The 24,653-nt window shown below is 44.7% G+C and overlaps 2 protein-coding genes across 2 annotated transcripts; one reads left to right on the top strand and one right to left on the bottom strand.

Moving 5' to 3' along the window:
- Positions 6,182-8,203, top strand: LOC8074886 (probable glycosyltransferase 3). Its single transcript, XM_002441789.2, has one exon. The coding sequence runs from the start codon at positions 6,356-6,358 to the stop codon at positions 7,901-7,903; it is 1,548 nt and encodes a 515-aa protein (XP_002441834.1). The 5' UTR covers positions 6,182-6,355; the 3' UTR covers positions 7,904-8,203.
- Positions 8,293-10,117, bottom strand: LOC8074887 (probable glycosyltransferase 3). Its single transcript, XM_002442756.2, has one exon. The coding sequence runs from the start codon at positions 9,900-9,902 to the stop codon at positions 8,505-8,507; it is 1,398 nt and encodes a 465-aa protein (XP_002442801.1). The 5' UTR covers positions 9,903-10,117; the 3' UTR covers positions 8,293-8,504.

The raw sequence follows: 24,653 nt of genomic DNA on the forward strand, positions 1-24,653 counted from the left end.
CTACTCAATCTGTCCACTTTATTCTGTCAGCCACAATCTATCCCTAATCTTTCCCTACTCTCCCCCATGTACAAGAAGAGGTGGTACAGGGCAAAATAATTAAAGACACAGAGAAGGAAATAAGAAATCGATCAAAGATCCTAACCAAATCGAAAAGGAGCTCTGAATCAAATAAAAGAGAAGCAAGATTTTTATTACACCGAAAATCGAATCGAACCCAAGACAAACGAAAAGAAAAAAACTTGACGCACGTGTTACTCAGATGTGCATATGCACTAGACAATGAGATTTTGAGAGAAAACATATCCCCATCTGCAAATCGAATACAATACAACCAGATATCAAATCGAATCGAATATAGGCCTACAGAATAAGAGAATTAAGCACATGAAGAAATAAAAGAAGTAGTAGACGTGCCGAGCCGACGCGCCAGTGGCCTGCTACTGAGGCACCGCTCATCGTAGTGGCTACTGCTCCGCCGTTGCCGACGCGACACCATGGTGCGACCACCTCACATCGCGCCCAGCATGCCGCCCTGCCATGGCCGTGGCCAAGTCATCGGCCCACCCTGCCGCTGCCGAGGCAAACCGGTGGAGTAGCACACCGTGGGGGAGGACAAAGGGGCGAGGGGCCGACGCGGCTAGGGAGGAGAGGCGAACTGGTGGAGCAGCACACCTTGGGAAAGAAGGCCTGCTCGCCGGTACTGGCCGCACCGGAGACACCGTGTGCAGGAGAGGCGGCACCGGCACCGGATCTGGGACAAATGGTGGCCAGCGGCGCGACGTGCCGGGAGGAACCGCTTGCTAGGATTGGCCACACTCGGGGATGGCAGATCTGGAGCAGGCAACGGTCGGCGCCGTGGCGCGTCGAGCGGGGCGACAGCGGACGGGGCATCAATTACGGCACGCGGGATACCAAAGGAACGGCGGCGGCCTGGTGGCCTGAGTGGCGAAGGACGGCGGGCGCTGGACCCGAAGCTTGGAGCGACGGGATGGGGTGGGAGTGGCGGATCTGTCTAGTGCGAGCGATGGGGTGGGGTGGAGGCCGCGTATGGAGGATTTAGGTCTAGGTGGTTTTGCCTTTTTTATTTTTTTTTTCACTGCCTTTTCTATTCCTACACATGCCAATACCAAAAGACGGTCACCAATGCCAAAAACTGGGCGCCCCATATGCAGAACTTATCTTTTCTGTGCATACGCAATTTTAATTTGTATGCAATATAAAAACCCATAGAACAATTATATTTTTCTGTGAGTTTAAGAAATCCCGATAGAATAATGTCAACTTTTATGTGAGTGCGTATTGTTTTTCTGTGTGTATTCTCACGCACATAAAAATGATACAATTATTATGTGGGTTTTCATATTTTTCTGTCAGGATATTTTCATCGCCGTTTTCTATAAATATTAGATAGTGTTTTCTCCCGTTGCAACGCACGGGCACGTTTGCTAGTTAGTATAATTAGTGAATCACTAAATATATTTTTATAATAAATTTATTTAATTAGGAATATAAATTTTGTTAATATTTTCTATAGGAGTCATTTGGATCCTTTCATTGATGGAATTAAAATCTACTTATATATAATAAACTAGGCTATTTGGTTTGTAATTTGGCGTCAATCACTTTCCAAAGTTAACATATAAACTTATCTTAAAATTATAGGGTGAGAGATGAAAATTGATTCTATTGATCACATTTCTATGTTTTACTTTACAACTTATAACACGTTTTTTTAACTCGCTCTTCTACGATAGAAATGCAAGATATAAGTATCTCTCCCAAATAATTAATAATAATTATATACAAATATAATCTATATACCACCACATTAATTTAACTAATATGTGTCTAAATTATAATTATTAAAATAAATTTAATTCCATCGATCTAAATGTGGCCTAGATCTAATCAAATTTAAGAAAGTTTGACTATTGTTTGCACTGCACGTGTCTACTGTCTAGTACTATTCGCACATTTGATCTGCCGTGGTGGGGAGCGCGCCTATATCTAGTTACAGTACTTGAATGTGTTGTCTAGTTACAGTTCTTGAAACAAAATTTAAAGTTTAGTCACTAAATTTTAGACCGCTTTAGTTCTTAAAGCTAAATATGAGGTTTAAAATGTTGTCTAAAGTTTAAAATTTGATAGTACAAAATTAAGATGCCTTGTCATGTTGAAACAGTTGGGATAGTGTTCAAAATAATAAGACTAATGCTATAGTTGTTCCATATATAATCTTTATTGTATTAGATAGCATATCAACTATAGTTCTAACATTTATTCAACTCTTAGAGTGGTCTATAATCCAACATGTCATCTACTCTCTTCATCCTTTTTTATCTATCAATTCTCACTTTTCGAGAAGTCAAACATACTTAACTTTAACTAGATCTATATATTAAAATATTAATATTTATGGTACATAATTAGTATCATTAGATAGATTGTTGAATATTTTTCATAATAAACTTTTTTGGAGATACAAACGTAGCTAATATTTTTTTTTCTAAAAACCTAGTCGAAGTTGAGAAAGTCGATCAACACGTTTACCATAGCGACAGATAAAAAAGGACAGTGGAAGTAGCTAGCTAGCTCTGCTTATTTTGGATATTTTTCATTAGATAGATTTGTAACGCCTCAAGCATGCTCATCCTTTTGTTGCGAGTGAGTCTAGCAATGATAAACCAAGCCACTGCTTCACGAAAGACCAAACTTGTTTCGAGAAAGCACAATTGATCTAGTCCATAGAGCTTGCATAAGCTTTTTATCAAGTTGTTGGCTATGAGAATTTTTGTATAGCATAGTCCAGACGAAAAATCTATAATTTGGTTCCGCCTTTGCTTTTTAAATCGGCATAATTCTCAACTTATTACTGAAGGCCCCTTGAGACTGGATATTATAAGCGCTCTTGGTCGTGTATTCATCATCTGACGTCCAGCACCAATAGATACTATTATCTTTCCTGTTTTCAACAAGCCGAATCTGGCTGACCGCTTCCCAAAGCGTCACATGTTCGTTTAGGCCTTGTTTAGTTCCGAAAAAAATTCACATTTCGCTACTGTAGCACTTTTGTTTTTATTTGGCAAATATTATTCAATTATGAACTAACTAGGATCAAAATATTCGTCTCGTGATTTACAGACAAACTGTGTAATTAGTTTTTGTTTTCGTCTATATTTAATGCTTCATGCATCTGCCGCAAGATTCGATGTGACGGGGAATTTTGAAAACTTTTTGGATTTCGGGATGAACTAAACAAGGCCTTATTTCGTATGGTGATAGAATCAGAGTGATATGGGATATCCACGTGTTTCGTTTAGATGGATTTTAATTAGGCAGACAGTATAGTTGTTTAATTTGTGGTAATCTCCTGCATGGACACGAGCATTCTTATTTATGCAGTATACATCAGCATATTTGCACATGTAATATCGCAGCAGTCAACTATAATCGATTGCTTCACATGGTTTATAAAAAGAGATCTAGCTTCTAGCGTCACTTAGTTTGTGTTGATAACCTTTGTTAGGCTGTCTCCAATAGGAGACCTATTTGGAAACCCAAACCCAAAATGGGTCTCGAACATAATACTTATAGCCTCCAACAGAGTATCCATACAGAAGACCCATTTTGGGTATCAGGAGAGGCATAACCCAAATTTAGGTATCCTCTCTCCTTGAGACCTATTTGCAGAGAGTGTTGTCTTTTAGATCTTGTTGTTGGAGAAGACTAAAAATAGGTATGGAACTTTTTACCTGTAGCGCTACCTAAAGACAAATGAGTATTGTATTTTGGGTAACAATTGTTGGAGATAGTCTTATTAATTAACATCCGTTCAGACAAATAAATACCATGAGGGACTTGTTGTCTGGTTATTATATTTTCATGCTTAGGTCAGACTTGGGAGTGTTGGAGTTTCATTTATTATTAGTGAGTTATCATATAGTAAGCACTTTTGATGATGTGGCAAGATATTAGAGTTTCATTTATAATTAATGAGCTGTCATATAATAAGCACTTTTGATGATGTAGCAAGGTTTTTAACACTAGTACATAGGTAGGCTTTAGTCCCAGTTGGGAAACTTCCTTTACTCCCGGTTTCTCAACCGGGATTGCAGATCTAGAACTAAAGGTCCCGACTTTTAATCCAACAGGTTGGAGAACACCTTTTACTCTCGGTTTCTCAATCAGGATTGTGGATCCGGAATGAAAGGTCCTGACTTATAATCCTGGGTCACGCAACCAAGACTAAAGTCCATTGTAGATCCGAGACTAAAGGTCCCAACTTTTAATCCAACCGGTTGGGAAACCTCCTTTACTCCCGTTTTCTAAACCAGGATTGCAGATCCGGGACTAAAGGTCCCATTCAACTAGGACTAAAGCCCATTCTCAAAACTAAAAAAATAGTTTAAATCCTACAAAACCACTCTTATTGTGTGTGAGATTCAAGCGCAATATCCCTTGCCTCACCCGTAGCTTCCTTACCAAGTCTTCCTTACCAACTCAACTGCACACCACAACTGATAAAGTTCTAGATCTCTCCTTAACCTTCGGGGGGACCTTTAGTCTCGGATGGAAAACCTTTAATCCGGGTTTGTGACAGTCTTTGATGCAATTGAGACAAATAACAATGTAATAGTCAGATCATATCTGGACAGCCTAGAAATAGTAACCTATGATCGTCAATCATTCAGTGTGCCACTGATTATGATCGTCAAACTTTCTATTGATTAAAACCCAGTTGATCCACCCCTCACTTTAGCGGTAGCATGACCACGAAGACCAACAAGTTATTAGGCTCTGGCATAATAGATTTGGCCTAAAATTTGTGACTAGGCAAGCTACAATTAGCAGATGCAGAAAAACATGCAATAAATCAAGCAAATTAGTGGAGGAAACTAGCAGAGCATTGGAAAAGAGGGTTAGAGTGAGGAGGAGGGGTCGTACGTGTTGCCATTCTTGCTGCTTTGCACAAGAACTTCAACAGGATCACAAGGTCACTTTGCTGACATGTGCATGAACTAATAAAAACCCAGGAGAGGAGAAAAAAAAGGAAGAAGCCTCGGCTAGAAAAGGTGCGCGCTAATTTTAAACACTACCACGGTGCTACAAATCTTGGCGCCGTGCATAGTGCCAAAGAATTTGGTGCCAAGATCTCTGGCGCCAAGGTGCCAGGTCACCGCCACGTCTATGTCGATGGCGACGTGGCCCCAAGACCTAGGCACTAATTACTCTAGCACCAAGACGTATAAACTTGGCGTCAATTACTCTGACGCTGAGGTGAGAGTCTAGATTTTGAAAGCATACCTCTAGAAGCATATTTGTGAAAAACTTTAAAAGAAAGGGTCATAAAACAAAAAAAATGGTGCCTGGTGGAGTGGAGTCGCTGTGTTACGTGGGTCATTGTCTCCGTTGCTGGGCCAATTGTGCCGTACTCGCTAATGCGTGGGGCTCGATAAGAAAATAATGTATGAGTGCGGAGGGGGAGAGAGGGGTCGGTGCGAGGATTGCATCTGATTGGTCGACAACCATGGTTTTCACTACCCATCTGTTTTGTTTTTTGGCCCTTTTTTCGAAAGATTCTTACAATTACGCTAGTGGTAGTTTGATTTAAGAATCTAGACCCAGGGCTTGACACCATTGTCACTAGCGCTAAGCCTACAAACCATATGCACAGCTACGCACCCTTGGCGCCATTGGTGGTGGCACCAAGCTTGATGCCATCATGGCACCAAGGAAATGTTAGCTTGACGCCAGAGTCTAGATTCTAAAATCAAATATCATAGAATCAAAATATGGCACCCAGCACGGTGCGGTGCCATTTTTCTTACATAGGGCCCATCTTCTTTTTGGCACCAGATGACTGCCTGCCGCCCTTGCTTAGCTGCTGGGCCGGTCTTTAGGCCAACAACGATTTTAGGCCCGTCCAAGTCCAAGCCACCGATTTGTTTAGCTGGGTCTTTAGCCTGGGTGTTTCTTAAAAAAAAAAAACGTTCAGCTGGAACCTCAAGTCCTCAACTCGACGTCTTGTGTGCGTGTGTGTGTGTGATCGATTAGTCAACAAGCCGAGCGGATCACCGGCGGCACGCATGTGTCTGCGGACAACGGACGGCGCCGCGCGGCGGCCGGTGAGCATTTACAAATTACAATACTCTACTCCAGTCCAATTCAGAACCTTCGGCAACGAAGCTCGCCTGACAATCCAGCAATTTCATATTCCTCGTCTCCCTCGAATTTCCCGCGCTCCGCAGACTATCGAATCCAAGCTCTCAACCCCGAGATCTTGCCTCCTCGCCTCGACGTACGTTCGGCACGGCCCCAAAACCCTTCTCCGTACCCGCAACGCAACGATCGGATGCGTACGCCGGCGGCCGGCGTGTGGCGGCTGCACCCGCGGGGCAGCGGCAGCGGCGGCGGCGGCGGCAGCAAGCTAACCAGGCGGATAATCAGCAACGTCAAGATCACCCTCCTGTGCGCCTTCGTCACGCTCCTCGTCCTCCGCGGCACCGTCGGCGTCAACCGCCGCCTCGTCTACATCGCCGGCACCTCCGACGACAACCGCGCGGCGGCCACGGCCAGCACCAGACCCGTCGACGACATCGAGCGCATCCTCCGTGAGATCCGCGCCGACTCCGACCCCGACGCGGCGGCGAAGCCCAGCTTCTCGGCGGAGCACTACGACCGCGGCGCCGCGTGGACGACGGCGAACTACAGCCTGGGTCCCCGGGTGACGCGGTGGAACGCCAAGCGGCGGCGGTGGCTGCACCAGAACCCGGGGTTCCCTTCCCGCGACGCGCGGGGCGGTCCGAGGGTGCTTCTCGTCACGGCGTCGCCGCCGGGGCCCTGCAGCAGCCCCGCCGGCGACCGATTCCTGCTCCGGGCCACCAAGAACAGGCTCGACTACTGCCGCCTCCACGGCGTCGAGATGGTGCACGTCACGGCGCGGCTGGAGGACCCCGAGCTGTCGTCGTCGTCGTCGTCGGGCGGTGCCGGCGGGTGGGCCAAGCTCGCGCTGCTGCGGCGCCTCATGCTGGCGCACCCGGAGGTGGAGTGGCTGTGGTGGCTGGACGCGGGCGCGCTCGTCACCGACATGGGGTTCGAGCTCCCGCTGGCGCGCTACGAGGGCGCGCACCTCGTCGTGCACGGCAACTCGTACCTCCTCTTCCAGCGCCGGTCATGGGACGCCGCCAGCACCGCCAGCTTCCTGCTCCGGAACTGCCAGTGGTCTCTGGACCTGCTCGACGCCTGGGCCGTCATGGCGCCCAGGGGCCGCGCCCGCGACGACGCCGGGAGGCTGCTCACCGCGACGCTGGCAGGGCGGCCGGAGGGAGAAGCCGACGACCAGTCCGCGCTCGTCCACCTGCTCATCACCGAGAAGGAGCGGTGGATGGACAGGGTGTACCTCGAGAACCAGTTCTACCTCCACGGCGTCTGGACGGGGCTCGTCGGCAAGTTCGAGGAGGCCATGGAGAAGCACCACCCGGGGTACGGCGACGACCGCTGGCCGTTCGTCACGCACTTCGCCGGCTGCAAGATTTGCGACGGCAGGTCCAACAGGTCCGCGTCCGCCGGCGACGGTGGCGGCGGCAAGAATCGCAGTGATGAGTACCCGCTGGACCGGTGCGTCGGCGGCATGGAGCGCGCCTTCAACTTCGCCGACAACCAGGTGCTCAGGCTCTACGGGTTCCGGCACCAGTCGCTGGCGACCGCCGAGGTCAGGCGGGTGGCCAACCGGTCGGCGAACCCGCTGGAGGCCAAGGAGGAGGCGCTCGCTTTCTTGAAGAAACCCAATGAGCCGGATCCATGGAGTAGTGATGTGCGCAAGTATCTAAAGCGAAAAGGAAAGGGAGATTCTGTTCTTGCAAGAATCCTGAGGAGACTAGGATGGCGATCCAAGATTTGAAATGTTTTCATTTTCTTTTTTTTTCTTTTTGGAGAATTTTGGTTGTTCGTAAATTCCAGTTTTATACAATGGAAGGGGAACATATATACAGCAAGTGAATTGCAGTTGCTTGCTGGTTCATCACAAATGAAACATTTCAAGAGGCTAAGATATTCAGAGTGCATGATATGGTCTGAAATATCACTGTTAACTGTTAGTAAGTAATAATTGGTCAGAATTTCCATACATGACTCTGTTGCTGAAAAGAATAGCATTTCCAATTCTGTAGGCACACTCTCAGAACAGAGACATGTGACATCTGATCTCTCTGCGTTCTAGTACAAAACAACTTAAACAATGCTAATCCGAAGAATGGCGGTGTATCAGTGTGATAGTGTCACAACTCACAATTCACAGTCACATTGTTTGAATCTTCTGCCCTGTTTCATTTTTCTCTGAATCCAGTCCAACTGAAAGCATCAGAAATTCAGAACATACAACATCAAAGTTCCTTTCGAGTGCGCTATAGCTTTTGCAAAAACAGAAAGCTAAGACAAGACAAAACAAAACGCAAAAGAACTGCTTGCTCAATCAAAATTCAAAACTCGTATAACTCTGTCTTCTAGTTGCTGGAGAACTTGGCGTCCATCTTGAGCGCCGCCTCCTTTGCCATGAGCGGGTTGGTGGCCGGGTCGGTGACCCTCCTGACCTTGGCGGTGGTGAGCGAGCGGTGCCGGAATCCGTACAGCCGGAGCACCTGGTTGTCGGCGAAGTTGAAGGCGCGCTCCATGCCGCCGACGCACCGGTCCAGCGGGTAATCCTCGTACCTGCCGCAGGTCTTGCAGCCGACGAAGTGCGTGATGAATGGCCACCGGTCGTCGCCGAGCCCCGGGTGGTGCTCCTCCATCATCTCCTCGTACCTGTCCACCAGCCCCGTCCAGAATCCATGGAGGTAGAACTCCGTCTCCACGTGCACCTTGTCCATCCACCTCTCCTTCTGCATCAGCAGCAGGTGGATGAGCGCCGACTGATCGTCGGCCTCGAACGCCGGCCGGCCCGTCAAGCTCGCCGTCAGCAGCTTCCCTGCCTCGACGCGCGACGGTCCTCGGGGACCCATGGGCACCCAGGCGTCCAGCAGGTCCAGCGACCACTGGCAGTTCCGGAGGAGGAAGATGCCGGCGTTGAGCGCGATCCATGACCTCTTCTCGAACAGCAGGTCCGGGTACCCGTGGATGACGAGGTTGGCGCCGTCGTAGCGGGACAGTGGGAGCTCGAACGCCATGTCCGTGAAGATGGCGTCGCTGTCCATCCACCAGATCCACTCCACCTCCGGGTGCGCCAGCATGAGCCGCCGCACCAGGGGCAGCTTGGACCAGTACCCCGTCAGCTCCGGGTCCAGGTGCGCCATGTTGTGCACCACGTCGATGCCATGGAGACGGCAGTAGTCGATCTTGTTCTTGGTCGATTTGAGGAGGTAGTGGTCGCCGACGGGGTTGTCGCAGGGGCCAGGAGGGGAGCCGGAGACGAGGAGGACGCGCGGCCGGCCACCACGCCGCGGGTCGAGCGGAGGGAACTCCGGGTGCCGCGACATCCACTCCCGCCGCTGCGCGTCCCAGTCCGTCAGCTTGGGACCTAGGCTGTACTCCCGCACCTTCACCACCGTCGCCGACGCCGAGAAGTTGCCGAAGCTCGCCGCCGTCTCGTTGCGCCGCGGCGACGACGACGGCAGAGATGAGCCGTCGTCCTCGACCACGAACACGACGTCGTCCGCCTCCGAGTCGGAGCGGATCTCGGCCAGGATGCGCTCCACGTCCTCCACCACCTTGGCGTCCGCCGCCGCCGCCGCCGCGCCGTCCAGGTCGCCGCCGCTGATCAGGAGGTTGAAGCCGGCCGTGCCGCGGAGGACCAGCACCGTGATGAAGCCGCACAGCAGCGTGATCTTGATGTTGTTCAGCGTCCGCTGCCGCTGCTTCTTCGCGCTGCTCGCACGCAGCCGCCCCCCGCCGCCGGCCACCCCCATGCTGCTATGGCTATGGCTATGCTAGTAGCTTCTCTCTGGATCGCTGGGAGCTGTTCGTGATGGCGAGCTCGTGGATGTATAGGGACTAGGGGAGAGGATAGCTAGAGAGACTACACCGCCGGCCACAGGGCAGGCAGGAACGTTCTGTTTCAGCTGGCACGTTTGGGTGCAGTGGAAGTCAGCGAGAGGGGCGGGAACTTCGAGGGAGAGGTGAATAGTACGAAATTGCTTGAAAATGGAGAGATCCATGGCGATGGCGGTGGCCTGCTGAACGAGTGCTGACCTGCGATCGAGGATCTGCCATGCTCTTTGTTCATCGTTGACTAATTATTAGTGCGTCCTCCGAGGTTTTACTAGCAGCAGCAAACACAAATGACATCGAAGCTCTAAACTAATCTGCATGGGAATCGTAGCACGCGCAAACCATTAATCAAGACAGCGGAGAGAATTGGAAATTGACAACAAGGTGGTTTTACTACTGTATTCACACAGGCTGTATGCATATGCATGTCCATTTATAGAGTGAGCAAAGCAACTGGCTTGGTTACTTACGGTAAAAAATAGCTGGAACATTTTTATTTCCATGTGTGCAGGCCACCGACAGAACCACGGCTCTGGCGTCAAGCTGGGGGCACAATCTGTTTCTGCGATTTTTACAGTCCACATCTTTTATTTGGAAAGGCGGCATAGATCTATACTGTATATATACAAGCATTAAAATGGGTCTGCACTCATTGAGAGGGTCTAAACAATTATAAAATTAATTGTTTTTAGAAATATACACCTTCAAAAAAATCCATATCAAATAGTATAAGATAATGCTTCAGGTTTTAACACAGCCAAATGTCAATAATCCAACGGTAACACCGGAAGAACAGTCCTCCTATAGGCCCTATTTTACAGGGCTCTAGCTCCGACTTCTTCTTGTTCTATCAAAATGCAGATAAAAAAAAACAAAAACAAAAACGGTTCCTTGTATAAGGAGCTAAAGTCGAAAAAAGTGTATTCTCCTGGTTCCTTCTCACAAACTTAATAGAAATTGATAAAAAAAAACTGTCATTGTAGCTATTTTTAGTAAGCGTTTTCTAAAACGTCTCTAGCTCCATCAGACAAGCCGCTCGACAGAAGGACCCAAAAAACCGGAGCTCATTTAAGAGGAGCCAAAATCCTTCCAAATATGACCTAAATATAGAATTAGTCCACCAGTCTCTAAATTTTGGAATTCCTCATAAAAATAAAATAAACATCTCTGTTGGGAATAAAAAGGAATAAAATTGCGAGCAAATGGGGTTGGAAACGGAGAAGACAAGAAGCGCATATTCCCATCCTTGGGGTCGGCAAGGCAGCTCCAGAGCGACGATTTATGAACACAACAACAACAACAACAAAAAAAAACCTGAAATGTCTAAGACAAAGAAAAGAAAATAAAGCAGCATTATCTTATTTGATTTTGAAATAAAAAAAAGTAATACAGTCGAGAGCAAATGGGGAAGGGAACAAAGCACAACAAAACCTAGACATATTTCTTTGGTATAGAGTACTCCTACGATTTTAGATGAATTGAAACACTTTTGAATAAATCTACGTGCTGCAAGTTATAGTTATTTTTTTTTTTTGATAAAAAGTACTTTCCTTGTCACAAAAGAATTTACTCCATTCCATCACGACTGTGAACTAACGGACCCGACCCAGCCCAATATCTGAAGGCTGCAGCAGTAGAGCCCACTCTCCCAGCCCACAAGTATCGAGCCCGTCCAGGACTCAGAATCGGGCTCCACAGCTCACTTACACTTGAAAAAAGGGAAAAAACAAAAAAAACAAAAACAAAGCACACGAAACGAAACTACCAAACCAACAGCGACAGCAATGCCGTTACCCGTGCGCCTCCCGCCGCCATCAACCACGGCGGCCGGGCCCGCTGCCACCGTCGGGGCCGTACTCGCCGCCGTCGCGCTCCGCCGCTACCTGTCCGCTTCCCGCCACCACCGATCCGCTCGCGTGTCCATGTCCGCGGCCGCCGGAGCCGGAGCAGCCACCACGCTCGTGGCGTACCGCGTACGTACGTCCGGGCGCGCCGGTTTGGGAGGTGGATGGATGCTCTGGACGCCCAGGAATGGTTCCACGCAGGATCTCATCGCGCGGTGACGGTGAGTGGTTTCGTGTTGCCACGGCGAGACGACGCCGGTCGATGTAGGCGCCAGTGTCGCGAGGGAACATGGCGCCACCCCCGGGGAAGCGGAACTTGTAGCTGGCGGAGGGCTTCCCGTCCTTGGCACCGGCGAACTCGGCATCCACGGCGTCGAGCATGGCGCCGATACCGGTGAAGGACAGGTGGAGGCCCGTCTCCTGTCTCCACCATGTGTCGCGGCTGCATCGGCGACGCGGGGGGCTCGACGCGGGAGTACAACGTCTGCTCGAAGCGGTCGATCCGCTGGACGAGAAGGCGCCAAAGTTTAAAATAGGAGTAACTTTTTTCAGCGAAGCTATAGCTGTGCTATAATGGTGCTATACCGGATAACGTTTTAATAAAAAATACGAGTAATTGCTGAAAAAGACTTGGTAAATATAAAATACAAATATGACATTACAACATAGTTCATGAAAACTTCATTATCCAAAATACTAAATTAGTTGCAAATGATAAATGATACTCTAGTCTAAGATGGAGTTTTGAGAGTCAGACTGATAAGATTTATCATAGCGGCGCTATAACGCGTAATAGTGGGGAAATTTTGTTGTAACAAATGCAACTTAGCAGCACCATAGCGTGTAATATCAGTGAAAGTTGTGATAGCGGAAAAATACAAATAGCTTAGTGGTAAGCCTGTCCAGCAGCTATAGCGCCTATAGCCCATTATTCTTTTTTTCTTTGGAAGGCGCCGCGGAGTCCCCTGATCTCGTCGATGACCAACTGGATGTTGGGCTCTCAATAGCCATTGGAATCGAGTGCCAATGGATTCGTGGTTTCCAAGCGACGAATCGGTGAACTAGAGGAACAATTGCATGAAAGAAGACAAGAAGGAAGAAGAACACAGACTACTGATCCTAAGTTAAAATTTTTTTTAAAAAATATTTTTTTAAAAAAAAACTGCTAACCATGCGCAACTAGAGACTCTGGTTATATCCTTATGCAGTCGGCAGACATCTAGCTAACGGAGATCCATTCTGGCCCGACTACGTGCATGACACAAAGCATTACAAATAACAACTTTATCGTGTCGCTGACTTACCCTGCAGGCAAAGGAGCAGTACGAGCCGCTAGAATACATCCACTGCCCACAACGTGGGTATAATATGTGGAAACACATATCTTAATGCTGTTAGCGCACTATGGGATCCATTTCTCTCCATTCCTGCGGAATCGCTGGATTCCTGCAGTGTGATACCCGCACCCGATTGTGTCCATGGATCGAACGACGGTGATAGGTTCTAATATGGCTAGAGGGGGAGGGGTGAATAGTCTATTTAAAAATTCTACAAACTCACTAGAGCAAGAGGTTAGTAAATAACAAAGCGTAGCTTTTTGCTCTAGCTCTAAAATGGTGTTCACAATCCACCTAATCAACAATTCTAGTTGCTATAATCACTTAGGCACACAAGAACTATGTCTCTACTTATACTAGAGAGCTACCTAAAGTTTCTATACAAGTAAGTAAGCTACTCTAGTTTGCGGGAATGTAAGAGAGAGGGTTTGATTTTTATAACGCGTGTAGAGGATAAACCAATCACCAATATATGAACAATCAATCACCGGGAGAATGTCAATCAAACACAATTGAGATACTGATTTTTCTCACGAGGTTCATGTGCTTGCCGGCACGCTACGTCCCTGTTGTGTCGACCAACACTTGGTGGTTCGGCGGCTAAGAGGTGTAGCACGAACCTCGTCCTCACTAGGACACCGCAAGAACCTACCCACAAGTGAGGTAGCTCAATGACACGAGCAATCCACTAAAGTTGCCTTTGGCTCTCCGCCGGGGTAGGCACAAAACCCCTCACAATCACCGGGAGATGGCCACGAACAATCACCAACTCGTGTCAATGCTCCTCCGCTGCTCCAAGCCGTCTAGGTGGCGGCAACCACCAAGAGTAACAAAAAAACCGCAGTCAAATTGATCCCCAAGTGCTACTATATGCAATCACTCAAGGAAATGCACTTGAAATCACTCCCAATCTCACAAAGATGGTTAATCTATAAAGGAGATGAGTGGGAGGTGTTTGCTAGGCTCACAAGGATGTCAAGTATGCTAGAATGCAAGAGAGTGAGCCCAAAGCCGGCCAACAACTATTTATAAGCCACACAACCAAATAGAGTCATTGACTTTGTCACTGGGCAAAACACGGGGTCACTGGACGCTCAAGGAGGAACCACCGGATGCTCGAACCATGCGTCCGGTGCTCTAGAGGAAGCCATGTGTCCCCAACTTGAATCTCGCGCGTCAAACTCTCACGTTCATATTTACCACTAGACACGGTTAAGTGAGCACCGGACGTGTCTGGGACACACCAGACATGTATGCAGAGAGGGTTGCAAAGACATGGGATCACCGGACTCACACCACTGGACGCTTCCTGAGTGTCTGGTGCTCTCAGTCAAAAATCCTCGCAAACACGCAGAGGTACCGGATGCACAAACAGGGTTTGACCCGCGTCCGGTGCTTAGCGTCCGATGCTCGACCCTAACATCGCCATACTGACAGCACACCAGACGCGCAGGCTCAGTGTCCGGTGCCTGCGGTCAGAGCGTCCGGTGAGAGTTTTTCAGTGAGAAACACTCCGGCGACTTCTCTAAACTTTCCACCGGCGCAATAGAAAATATGCATTTTATTTTCTCAAAAAGGAGAGAGGAACCCAAACCCCCTCTACCCTTCACACTCTACCTCCTTCTTAAAGTGTGCCAACACCACCATGTGTGTACCAACGTGTGTACATGTGTTAGCATTTTCACAATCATTTTCTTCGAAGGAGTTAAGTTAGCTCACTAGGTTCTAAATGCATACATATGAACAATGACACCTAGTGGCACTTGATAACGGCTTAGCCAAAGAATTCCCCACTTTATAGTACGACTATGTATCCTAAATGTGATCACACCCTCTATGGTGTCTTGATCACCAAAACTAAAACCCTAAGCAATACCTTTGCCTTGATCTCCATAGGGTTTTGTTTTTCTCTTTCTTATTTTCCAAGTTGAGCACTTGATCATGTTGTGGTCATCACCACCATCATCATGATCATCACTTGCTCCATCACTTGGCATGTATCTACCTTATTAAGTCTACACACACTTAGTATAGAGGTTAGTACTAGGGTTTCATCAATTATCCAAAACCAAACTAGGGCTTTCAGGCAGGGGAAAATCGATTGTATCAACCTGGGCTATATATATATATATAATTCCCATAAATAGAAATCAAATTAATCATCCACGGTGAACTTGCATAAAAAGAAAACTAAATTAGCACCGATGTAACAGAAGAATGTGAATGCAACTAATGCAACTGGTCGACGCTAGCAAATTAATCAACGATGCAATGTCAGGGACGAACAATTTCAAGATGATGGGAGCAAGAAGGAAGTCGCCGGTCATGGTAGCGCCAAAGCAAACCAAGAAAACAAACCGAGCCGCCGACTCAAGAAAATGTGCCTAGATCATCCAATTTCGACCAGCAAATGAAATGCAAGTATGCAAGAACCGCACCATAATGAACCACGAACAAATACCATGGGCAAGAAGCAAAGAAGCAACGCTAAGGATGTTCAAGATGAGGGGAGCAAGAAGGAAGCCGCCGGGCGTGGCAGCGCCAAAGCAAACCAAGGCAGCAAACCAAGCCGCCGGCTCAAGAAAATGCACCTAGATCATCCAATTTCGACCAGCAAATGAAATGCAAGTATGCAAGAACCGCACCATAACGAACCACGAACGAATATCATGGCAAGAAGCAAGAAGCAAGGCTAAGGAATACCATGGCAGGCACCGGTCCATTGTTGCCACCGTGGCGAAGGTGGCGGGGGTTCCTAGGGATGGAGCAGCAGTGCGGGCACATTGCCACCACGCACCGAAAGCAGAAGGAAGAGGTTCTACACCTCCGGTTGAAGTCCATTTGGACCAGGTGGTCGAGGGCTCCTTCCGCTTCCATGTCCTACTGCTCGTGATGGATCGTCGGAAGAACGATGGACCAAGTCGCTCGTACGCCTTGCTCGAACTCTCTCCTTCCCTCGCGCAACGGCGCTCTCAACCATCAACGGAGCCCAGGCTCGGCCACCCTAGGCAGCTGGCTAGGCTCCCATGGTACAACAGAGAGAGGAGGGAAGAGGAAGGTGCATACACAGGGTCGCTGACTGGTGCACGGAGGACGGAGCTGAGGGTGTGAGGCAACTGGCGAGAGAGCAGGAGCCGCCGCCGCCGACGAGCCTAGGAGTGGGGAAGATTGGAAGAAGCAGAAGATCTCAGCACTGTGGAGTAGAAGACTATGCGACGGTGCGTGGGTTATCGGCCCCTAAATAAAAGCCCATACAATTCTTTTTCTCTTTTTTATTTCTTTTTTGAGCAACTTCTATTTCTTTTTTTTTCTAATATCTTTTGACAAATTAACACCTATATAATCAATATCTATATAACTAGAATAAGGTAATTTTGTAAATCTACACCAGCTCTATTATCCTCTATTTATAAATTAACACTTTAGAAGACCAATTTTAAACCTCGACTGACATCCATTGGGCTTCCTAGGCTCTTGTCATGGTTTCACAACAAAATAGATAGATAGCTTGAGAATTAGAGATTTGGAAAGAGAAGCAAAATTAGGGATGAAGAATAGAGATAGATTTCTTTCAAGTTTTAGAGTTTCAGTTCTTCGTTACAAGACACAATGGCCTCAAACATTATATATCAGCCTGATTATTACCATAACACTCGCACCACCAACTCACACCATTATGGCTTAGCTATCAATGATCAATGTCATTTGCTTTGTTGCCAAATGCGTCACGATACTCTTGATCCTTCTTGCCCTCTCCTTGGTGGCCTTGACATTACCCCTCCCTCGAAAAGTTGGTTGTCCTCGAGCAACGGTGGATGGAAATCACCTTGGAAGATCGTGAACTTTCTCCCACGGCGTCAAGGTTGGTGAGTGATCATCAAACCACTCCACATAAATTTATGACTGTAAAGAAGCTCCTTTATATACCGTACGTGAAACTATCAAAGAATCAACTGGAACCAGAGTGATATCATTATCTTTTAAATTCTAGCAACAAAACACGTAGAAAAATTATCTAGTTCAATGTATCTTGGATGCTTTGAGTTCTGTGTTGGAGGTGCATTATATGTTAGGGACCATACTATTGTCTCCAAGGTCCAATTATATAACATTATGAGATAATGATTCCTCTAAAATACTTTTTAAAATACAAAACCTATTAGGGGAAATTATGAAAAATTTCCCTCACAACTTTCCTATAAAAAGGTAAGAGAGGAGATGGACAAGGACTTATGAATTCATTTTCTCTTTCTAAATCGCTCTCCACTCTCTTCTCTATTTGTTCATTTAAGATTAAAATTCTAAATGTCTACTATATCACAAAACTCTTAAGGGATTAGAAACACTTAAGCACGCTTAAACTTTAGACAGTGTGTCATTGTTCGCTTAGCACTTAATATCTTTTATAATCTTATATTATGTTTATCTTGTTAATATTAATATGACATTTCGCCTAGGCTTCATAAAACTTCAGGCTCTACCTCTACCCTCAATGATGGACGCTGACACGCACCGACCGGTATATATATGCTATGTAGTTAGCGGCGCTATAGCACGTAATAGCAGTGAAAGTTGTGATAGCAGGAAAAAAAATACAAATATCTTAGCGGTAAACCTATCCAGTAGCTATAGCGCCACTATAGCGCCGTTATAGCCCATTATTTTTTTTCTTTGGAAGGCGCCATGGAGTCCCCTGATCTCGTCGATGACCAACTAGATGTTGGGCTCTCAATAGCCATTGGAATCGAGTGCCAATGGATTCGTGGGTTTCAGGCGATGAATCAGTGAACTAGAGGAGCAATTGGGGAAGGAAGACAAGAAGGAAGAAGAACACAAACTGCTGATCCTAATTTAAAAAATAAAAAAAACCTATTGATCCATCCGCAACTAGAGACTCTGGTTATATCCGTGCGCAGTCGGCAGACATCTAGCTAACGGAGATCCATTCCGGCCCGGCTGCGCGCCCGACACAAAGTATTGCAAATAACAACTCTATTGTATCGCTGACTTACCCTGCAGGCGAAGGATCAGTATGAGCCACTAGAATCCATTCGCTGCCCACAGTGTGTGCATAACCTGTGGAAACTCATATCTTCGTGTTGTTGGCGCAGTATGGGGATCCATTTCTCTCCATTCCTACGAAATCGCTGGATTCCAATAGTGTGATACCCGCACCTGATTGTGTTCATGGATCGAATGGCGGGAGCAAAGCAGATTGTATATATATATATATTCATTCAATTGCCATAAACAGAAATTAAATTAATCATCCATGGTGAACTTGCATAAAAAGAAAACTAAATTAGCACCGATGTAACAGAAGAATGCGAATGCAACCAATGCAAACAGTTGATGCCAGCAAATTAATCGATGCTCTACTTCGTCGTCGATGACCCTAGTAGTACGCTATGCTAAAGCTATGCTATGTGATGTCAGGGACGAACAATTTCAAGATGAAGGGAGCAAGAAGGAAGCCGCCGGTCATGGCAGCGCCAAAGCAAACCAAGGTGCCAGCTCAAGAAAATGAGCCTAGATCATGCAATTTCGACCAGCAAATGAAACACAAGTATGTAAGAACCGCACCATAAGGAACCACAAATGAATACCATGGCAAGAAGCAAAGAAGCAACGCTAAGGATGTTCAAGATGAGGGGAGCAAGAAGGAAGCCGCCAGTCGTGGCAGCGCCAAAGCAAACCAAGAAAGCAAACCAAGCCACCAGCTCAAGAAAATGCGCCTAGATCATCCAATTCGGACCAGCAAATGAAACACAAGTATGCAAGAACCGCACCATAACGAACCATGAACGAATACCATGGCAAGAAGCAAGACTAAGGAATACTATGGCAGACGATGGTCCGTTGTTGCCGTTGTGGTGAAGGTGGCGGTGGTTACCGAGGATGGAGCAGCAGTGCGGGCACATTGCCGCCGAGGCAACTGGCGAGAGGCGGGAGGGGGAGCCGCCACCGAGCCTGGGAGTGGGGAAGGAGCAGAAGATCTTGGCGTTGCGGAGCAAAAGACTATGCAATGGTGCATGGTTATCGACCCCTAAATAAAAGCCCATACAATTCTTTTTCTCTTTTTTTATTTCTTTTTTGAGCAACTTCTATTTCTTTTTTCTTTCTAATATCTTTTGACAAATTAACACCTACATAATCAATATCTATATAACTAGAATAATGTAATTTTGTAAATCTACACCGGCTCTATTATCCTCTATTGATTCCACGTATTTATAATTGAATTCCTTACTCCACTAGAAGACTGCTTTTAAACCTCGACTGACATCCATTGGGCTTCCTAGGCTCTTGTCATGGTTTCGCAATGAATCAGGCAAATAGCTTGAGAATTTGAGATTTGAAAAGAGAAGCAAAATTAGGGACGAAGAATAGAGATAGATTTCATTCAGGTTTTAGAGTTTTAGTTCTTCATTACAAGATACAATGGCCTCAAACGTTATATATCAGCCTGATTCTTACCAAAACACTCGTTAACTCACCACCAACTCACACCATTATTGCTTAGCTATCAATGATCGATGTCATTTGCTTTGTTTCCAAATGCGTAAAAATACTCTTGATCCTTCTTGCCCTCTCCTTCGTGGCCTTGACATTACCCCTCCCTTGAAAAGCTGGTTGTCCCCAAGCAACAGTGGATGGAAATCGCCTCGGAAGATCGTGAACTTCCTCCCACGTCGTCAAGGTTAGTGAGTGATCATCAAACCACTTCATCTAAATTTATGATTGTAAAGAAGCCCCTTTATATACCATACGTGAAGCTAGAAAATGATGAATAGGCTGGACAACCATCGAAGAATCAAGTGGAACCAGAGTGATATCATTATCTTTCAAATATATAACATTGTGAGATAATTATTCTTCTAAAAATACTTTTTAAAATACAAAACCTATTAGGGGAAATTATGAAAAATTTCCCTCATAGCTTTCCTATAAAAAGGTAAGAGGAGAGATAGACAAGGACTTATGAATTCATTTGCTCTTTCTCAATTGCTCTCCACTCTCTTCTCTATTTGTTCGTTTAAGATTAAAATTCTAAATGTCTACTACATCACAAAACTCTTAAGAGATTAGAAATACTTAAGTATGCCTAAACTTTAGATAGTGAGTCATTGCTCGCTTAGCACTTAATGTCTTTTATAATCTTGCATTATGTTTATCTTGTTAATATTAATATGACATTTCGCCTAGGCTTCATAAAACTACTGGCTCCACCACTACCCTCAACGATGGACGCTGCCACGCACCGACCGGTATATATATGCTATATAGTTAGACGTGTTAACTAGTTTTTCATACGGTATTTGTATGGTATATTTAGCAGCCGACATGCATAGTGCATGCTAGGGTCCGAGCGTCCTAACAGAAGCCACACGCCGATGTATCGGGTATGAATATCATGCCATCCAGAGAAGAAGAGTTAATAGTCATCAACATTAAATCATCCGAATGGTTAAGGGCCACTGTATCAAAAAAGACATTTATAAACGAGCGTTCAGGCGTATCATAGACGACGTCTTGCAAAATACACGTCTGTAATAAGCTTATTACTAAGGACGTGTGTTAGCAATACAAGTCTATGATAGGTACACGCCACAAACATGTTTTGTCAATAAATGTCTGTAATAGGGACACACCACATACGCGTATTGTGAACACACGTCTGTGACTTACCACATTTTTCACAAACGGGTATTTTCAACAAGATCTGCAATAAGAAATTAGAAAAAATATAAATTCGAATGCAAGGATCTTATATATATGATACATGACACATCAAATTACATACAAAAGTCAACTACTAATTAGCAATTTCATATACATAAAGTAATATTAAAAGCCATTACATGTCCCTCAAATACTGCAAGTAAACCCACTTTCTACTTGAACTAAGAAGATAAGCTGCAGGCATGTACCCCTTGAGAGCTTGTGCTAGGTATTCCAGTGGAGTCTACAAAGACAGGAAAATCTGAGCACAAGAAAAGCCAAACAAACTAAAAATATCAAACTGCAGAAAAAAGAAATTAGACTCAATCTCTGGTGTAATAGACAACATGGTAGATGGTTTCACAAAAGAAAACATGCATGTGATGTTCATGCATGACTTCTTATACAAACTATATAAAGGCAAATAACACTACAATCTTTATGTCAAGTTTCAACTTGTAAGAATATATTAAATCACTGAAGAAATTCCATGCTAGATGAATCGACTTGATTCTGATGATAAATTGGAAGTCCAGGACCTAGGAGTAGGGTTTGGTGATGAACAAATGCGGGAGGACTATCCAAATGGAGGTTGTGCTAATCATCAACAAGAGATAAGAAGCAAAAGAGGAAGACTGAATGGGGACCTACTCAAAGGATCCCAAGCCCAAGAAGATACATATAAGATGGCAAGACCATGATGCAAAATACACAAGAATATAAAAGCTACATGAACTTGTCTCGAGGTACCAAGGCTTATAACTTAAAATCTCTCAATACTTCTAGTACTCTTGAGAGTAACCTGATTAGCTTAACTGCTGGGGAGATAATAATGATGCCATCAAGCATAACATTGATGTTATTCAAAATAATGAGATGGAAATTAGATTAACTTTTTTGAAGGAGAATAAGGTTGTTCATGGGTTTAGATAGTTAATAAAGGCCTTGAGGCCTCCAATATTTTAAATGTTTCTAATGATAGGAGCGACATGGAGCATTAGAGGCCTCAATAAAAGGGACAAATTGCAATGCATAATTGATTTTATTAGAGATAATAATCTAGACTTTCTTAGCTTTTAGGAAACCAAAAAAGAGTCTTTTGGAGACTCATTTCTTAACCATGCTAGTAGTGATTTTGTTTGGAATTATTTGCCAGCGGAGTGCAGAGCGGGAGGAATCCTAGTAGGGTTAAATGAGAGAAAGTTTGAGTCTTTAGCCTAGCAAAAAACAAAGTTCTATGTGTCAGTCATGATTAAAAACCATGACATAAGTTGGTTTGGAGATTTATTACTATGCACAGTTCCTCTTATGAAGAAGGAAAATAATATTTTATTCAGGAGTTGTATGATCTGGTAGGAATTGGGATGGTCCCACCTTGATAGGTGGTGACTTCAATCTAGTGGCAAACATAAGTGAAAAGAGCAATAGTGTGGTTAACCAGAAGTGGGTAGATAGCTTCCAAGAATGGATTCATCACTTTGGACTTTTAGAATTGAAGAACTCTTCTAGACCTTATACATGGACCAACAATCAAGACCAGCCTATTATGGCCGCAATAGATAAATTGATTTGTAATACACATTTTGAACAAAGTTCCCTCTAGCATATGTCACTGCTAAGGCAAGAGCTAGAAGTGACCATGCTCCTCTTATCCTGAATTTTGAATCTAGGAGGCTAGGAAACCTAGTTTGTTTAGGTTTGAAAAATGGTCGCTTGAGCAACCATATTTCAAACAGTTAGTGAATAATGTTTTGAATAGTAGTTGTGCTTCTGAAAGTGCCACAGTTGTTTGGCAACTTAAAATTAGGCTACTAAGAAAGAATGTAAAAGCTTGGGCTATAAATATAAATGCAGACATTAAAAGATAGAAAGTAGAACTCCTTAAGGAATTTGACATTCTTGATAGGAAATAGGAAACGTGTCTCCAGTTACCAGGAGAAAAGTGGAGGATGGATGATATTGTTAGAGCAACTCCAATTGAAGAACTATCTATGTTGTGTAATATATATTTGAGTATTTTGGAAAGAAAAGTGAGTCCAACTGCTATTGTATCTGACTTTCTAAAATAGCAAGCCATCTACCCCGGAGTTCTTGCATGTGCCACTTGTCATCTACCTCACTGTACTAGAAAGATTGTTAGAGTTTTCTATTATTTTGCGATGATTTCCACTTTGGAGATTGGCTAACTCATGGCTTTAGCCATCTATTTTTACCAACTCTCTTGGAGTTGCTCTTAGGGATGTGGAAAAGATCTAGAACCTAGAGGAGATCAAAGCAAGACAAAGATCTAGGGAAAGAAATATTAGGAAAGGTGATATGAATATTGCCTATTTCTAGGCTATTTCTAACCAAAGAGCTAGGAAGAAGAGGATACTTGTCTTAGAAACCCTCGATGGGTTGTTAGAAGATACCAAAGACATGCTTAATCATAGAGAGGGTTTCTATAAACATTTATTTGTGAGGAAAATTTAGGAGTTCATTTGGGAGGAAGGGGATAAAGTTACTGATTCTAAAAATGAGCTCTTAGAAGCACCATTCACTAAAGAGGAAATAAAAAATGGGGTGTTTGACTCTTATGCCGAGGAGGGCCCTGCCCTGATGGTTTTTCTTTTCTTTTCTATCAATCTTTGTATGTGATAACGTCAGACTTCATAAATTTAGTCAGAGATTTCGAAGCCGGTGAGCTAAATCTGGGTAGGCTTAATTATGCGATTATTACACTAGTACCTAAAGAAGTTGAGGCTAAACATCTTAAGAAGTTTAAACCTACCAGCCTTATCAACTGCAGCTTTAAGGTGTTTGCAAAAGCCTTGAACAACAGATTGATTAAGTTATCTGACAGACCTATCTGCCCTAATCAAACAACATTCATAAGGGGAGGTTTATTCTCGAAAGTGTGGTTGCTGCCCATAAAATTATTCATGACATACATAGAAATAAGGAGAGTATAATTTTAAAATTAGACTATGAGAAGGCATATGATAGGATAAGTTGGGACTTTATTGAAGAAAGGCATATGATAGGTTTTTTTTTAATTAGACTACGAGAAGTTGTTGATACTATGGATCTCAAAGATGCTATGAAGATGGAAGTGGAGAAGCTGATGGTGGTGATACAAAGGATGGAACAAAGAGCGGTGCTGACTCCTGGGATAGGTTGGCAACAATCAAGTCCACCAACAACACATCAGGATCTTAGCCTTTGGAGTTGGTCTACAATGCTATGATTCGGTCGAATTCTGATTTGATTTTACTTGTGAACAATGTATTTGATCCTGGAGTGGTTTAGAACCTTTTCAGCCGGTGGGCGTGCCTATACATATATGTTGTAAATATTATTACAAATTGCTTTATGATTAGTAAAGCAGAAAAACCTCCTTTTTCTAAAATACGGTGAGGGGTTCTTAATGCAAAAATGTTTATTACCTTTATTATTTTCTAGAAAAATCAAACTAAATTTGAACTAAGTGAAGGCCTGAATGAATTTGGAATTAATTTAGAACCCCAATGCAAAATCATTTATTAGCTTTTACTATTTTCTAAAAATGATCATACCAGCTTAAACTTGAAAATGTATAATAATAATAATTAATGACACAAGTATTCAAAAATAGAACCAATTTTATTAGGTTTCAATGAACTAAATCACACGATATATTGGTGATAAAAATCCTGAATCACACAAAATAAAAAAAGTCAAACTAGTTTTTTGGGTTTAAACTAGATCAACACGATGATAAAAATCATGAAATGGGTTTTTATATTTT

The sequence above is a fragment of the Sorghum bicolor genome, chromosome 8 (genome assembly GCF_000003195.3).
Source record: "Sorghum bicolor cultivar BTx623 chromosome 8, Sorghum_bicolor_NCBIv3, whole genome shotgun sequence".
Classification (NCBI taxonomy): Eukaryota; Viridiplantae; Streptophyta; class Magnoliopsida; order Poales; family Poaceae; genus Sorghum; species Sorghum bicolor.

Coding starts and splice junctions, on each gene's coding strand:
- LOC8074887 (XM_002442756.2), bottom strand. CDS start 9,902: ATGGGGGTGGCCGGCGGCGGGGGGCGGCTGCGTGCGAGCAGCGCGAAG.
- LOC8074886 (XM_002441789.2), top strand. CDS start 6,356: ATGCGTACGCCGGCGGCCGGCGTGTGGCGGCTGCACCCGCGGGGCAGC.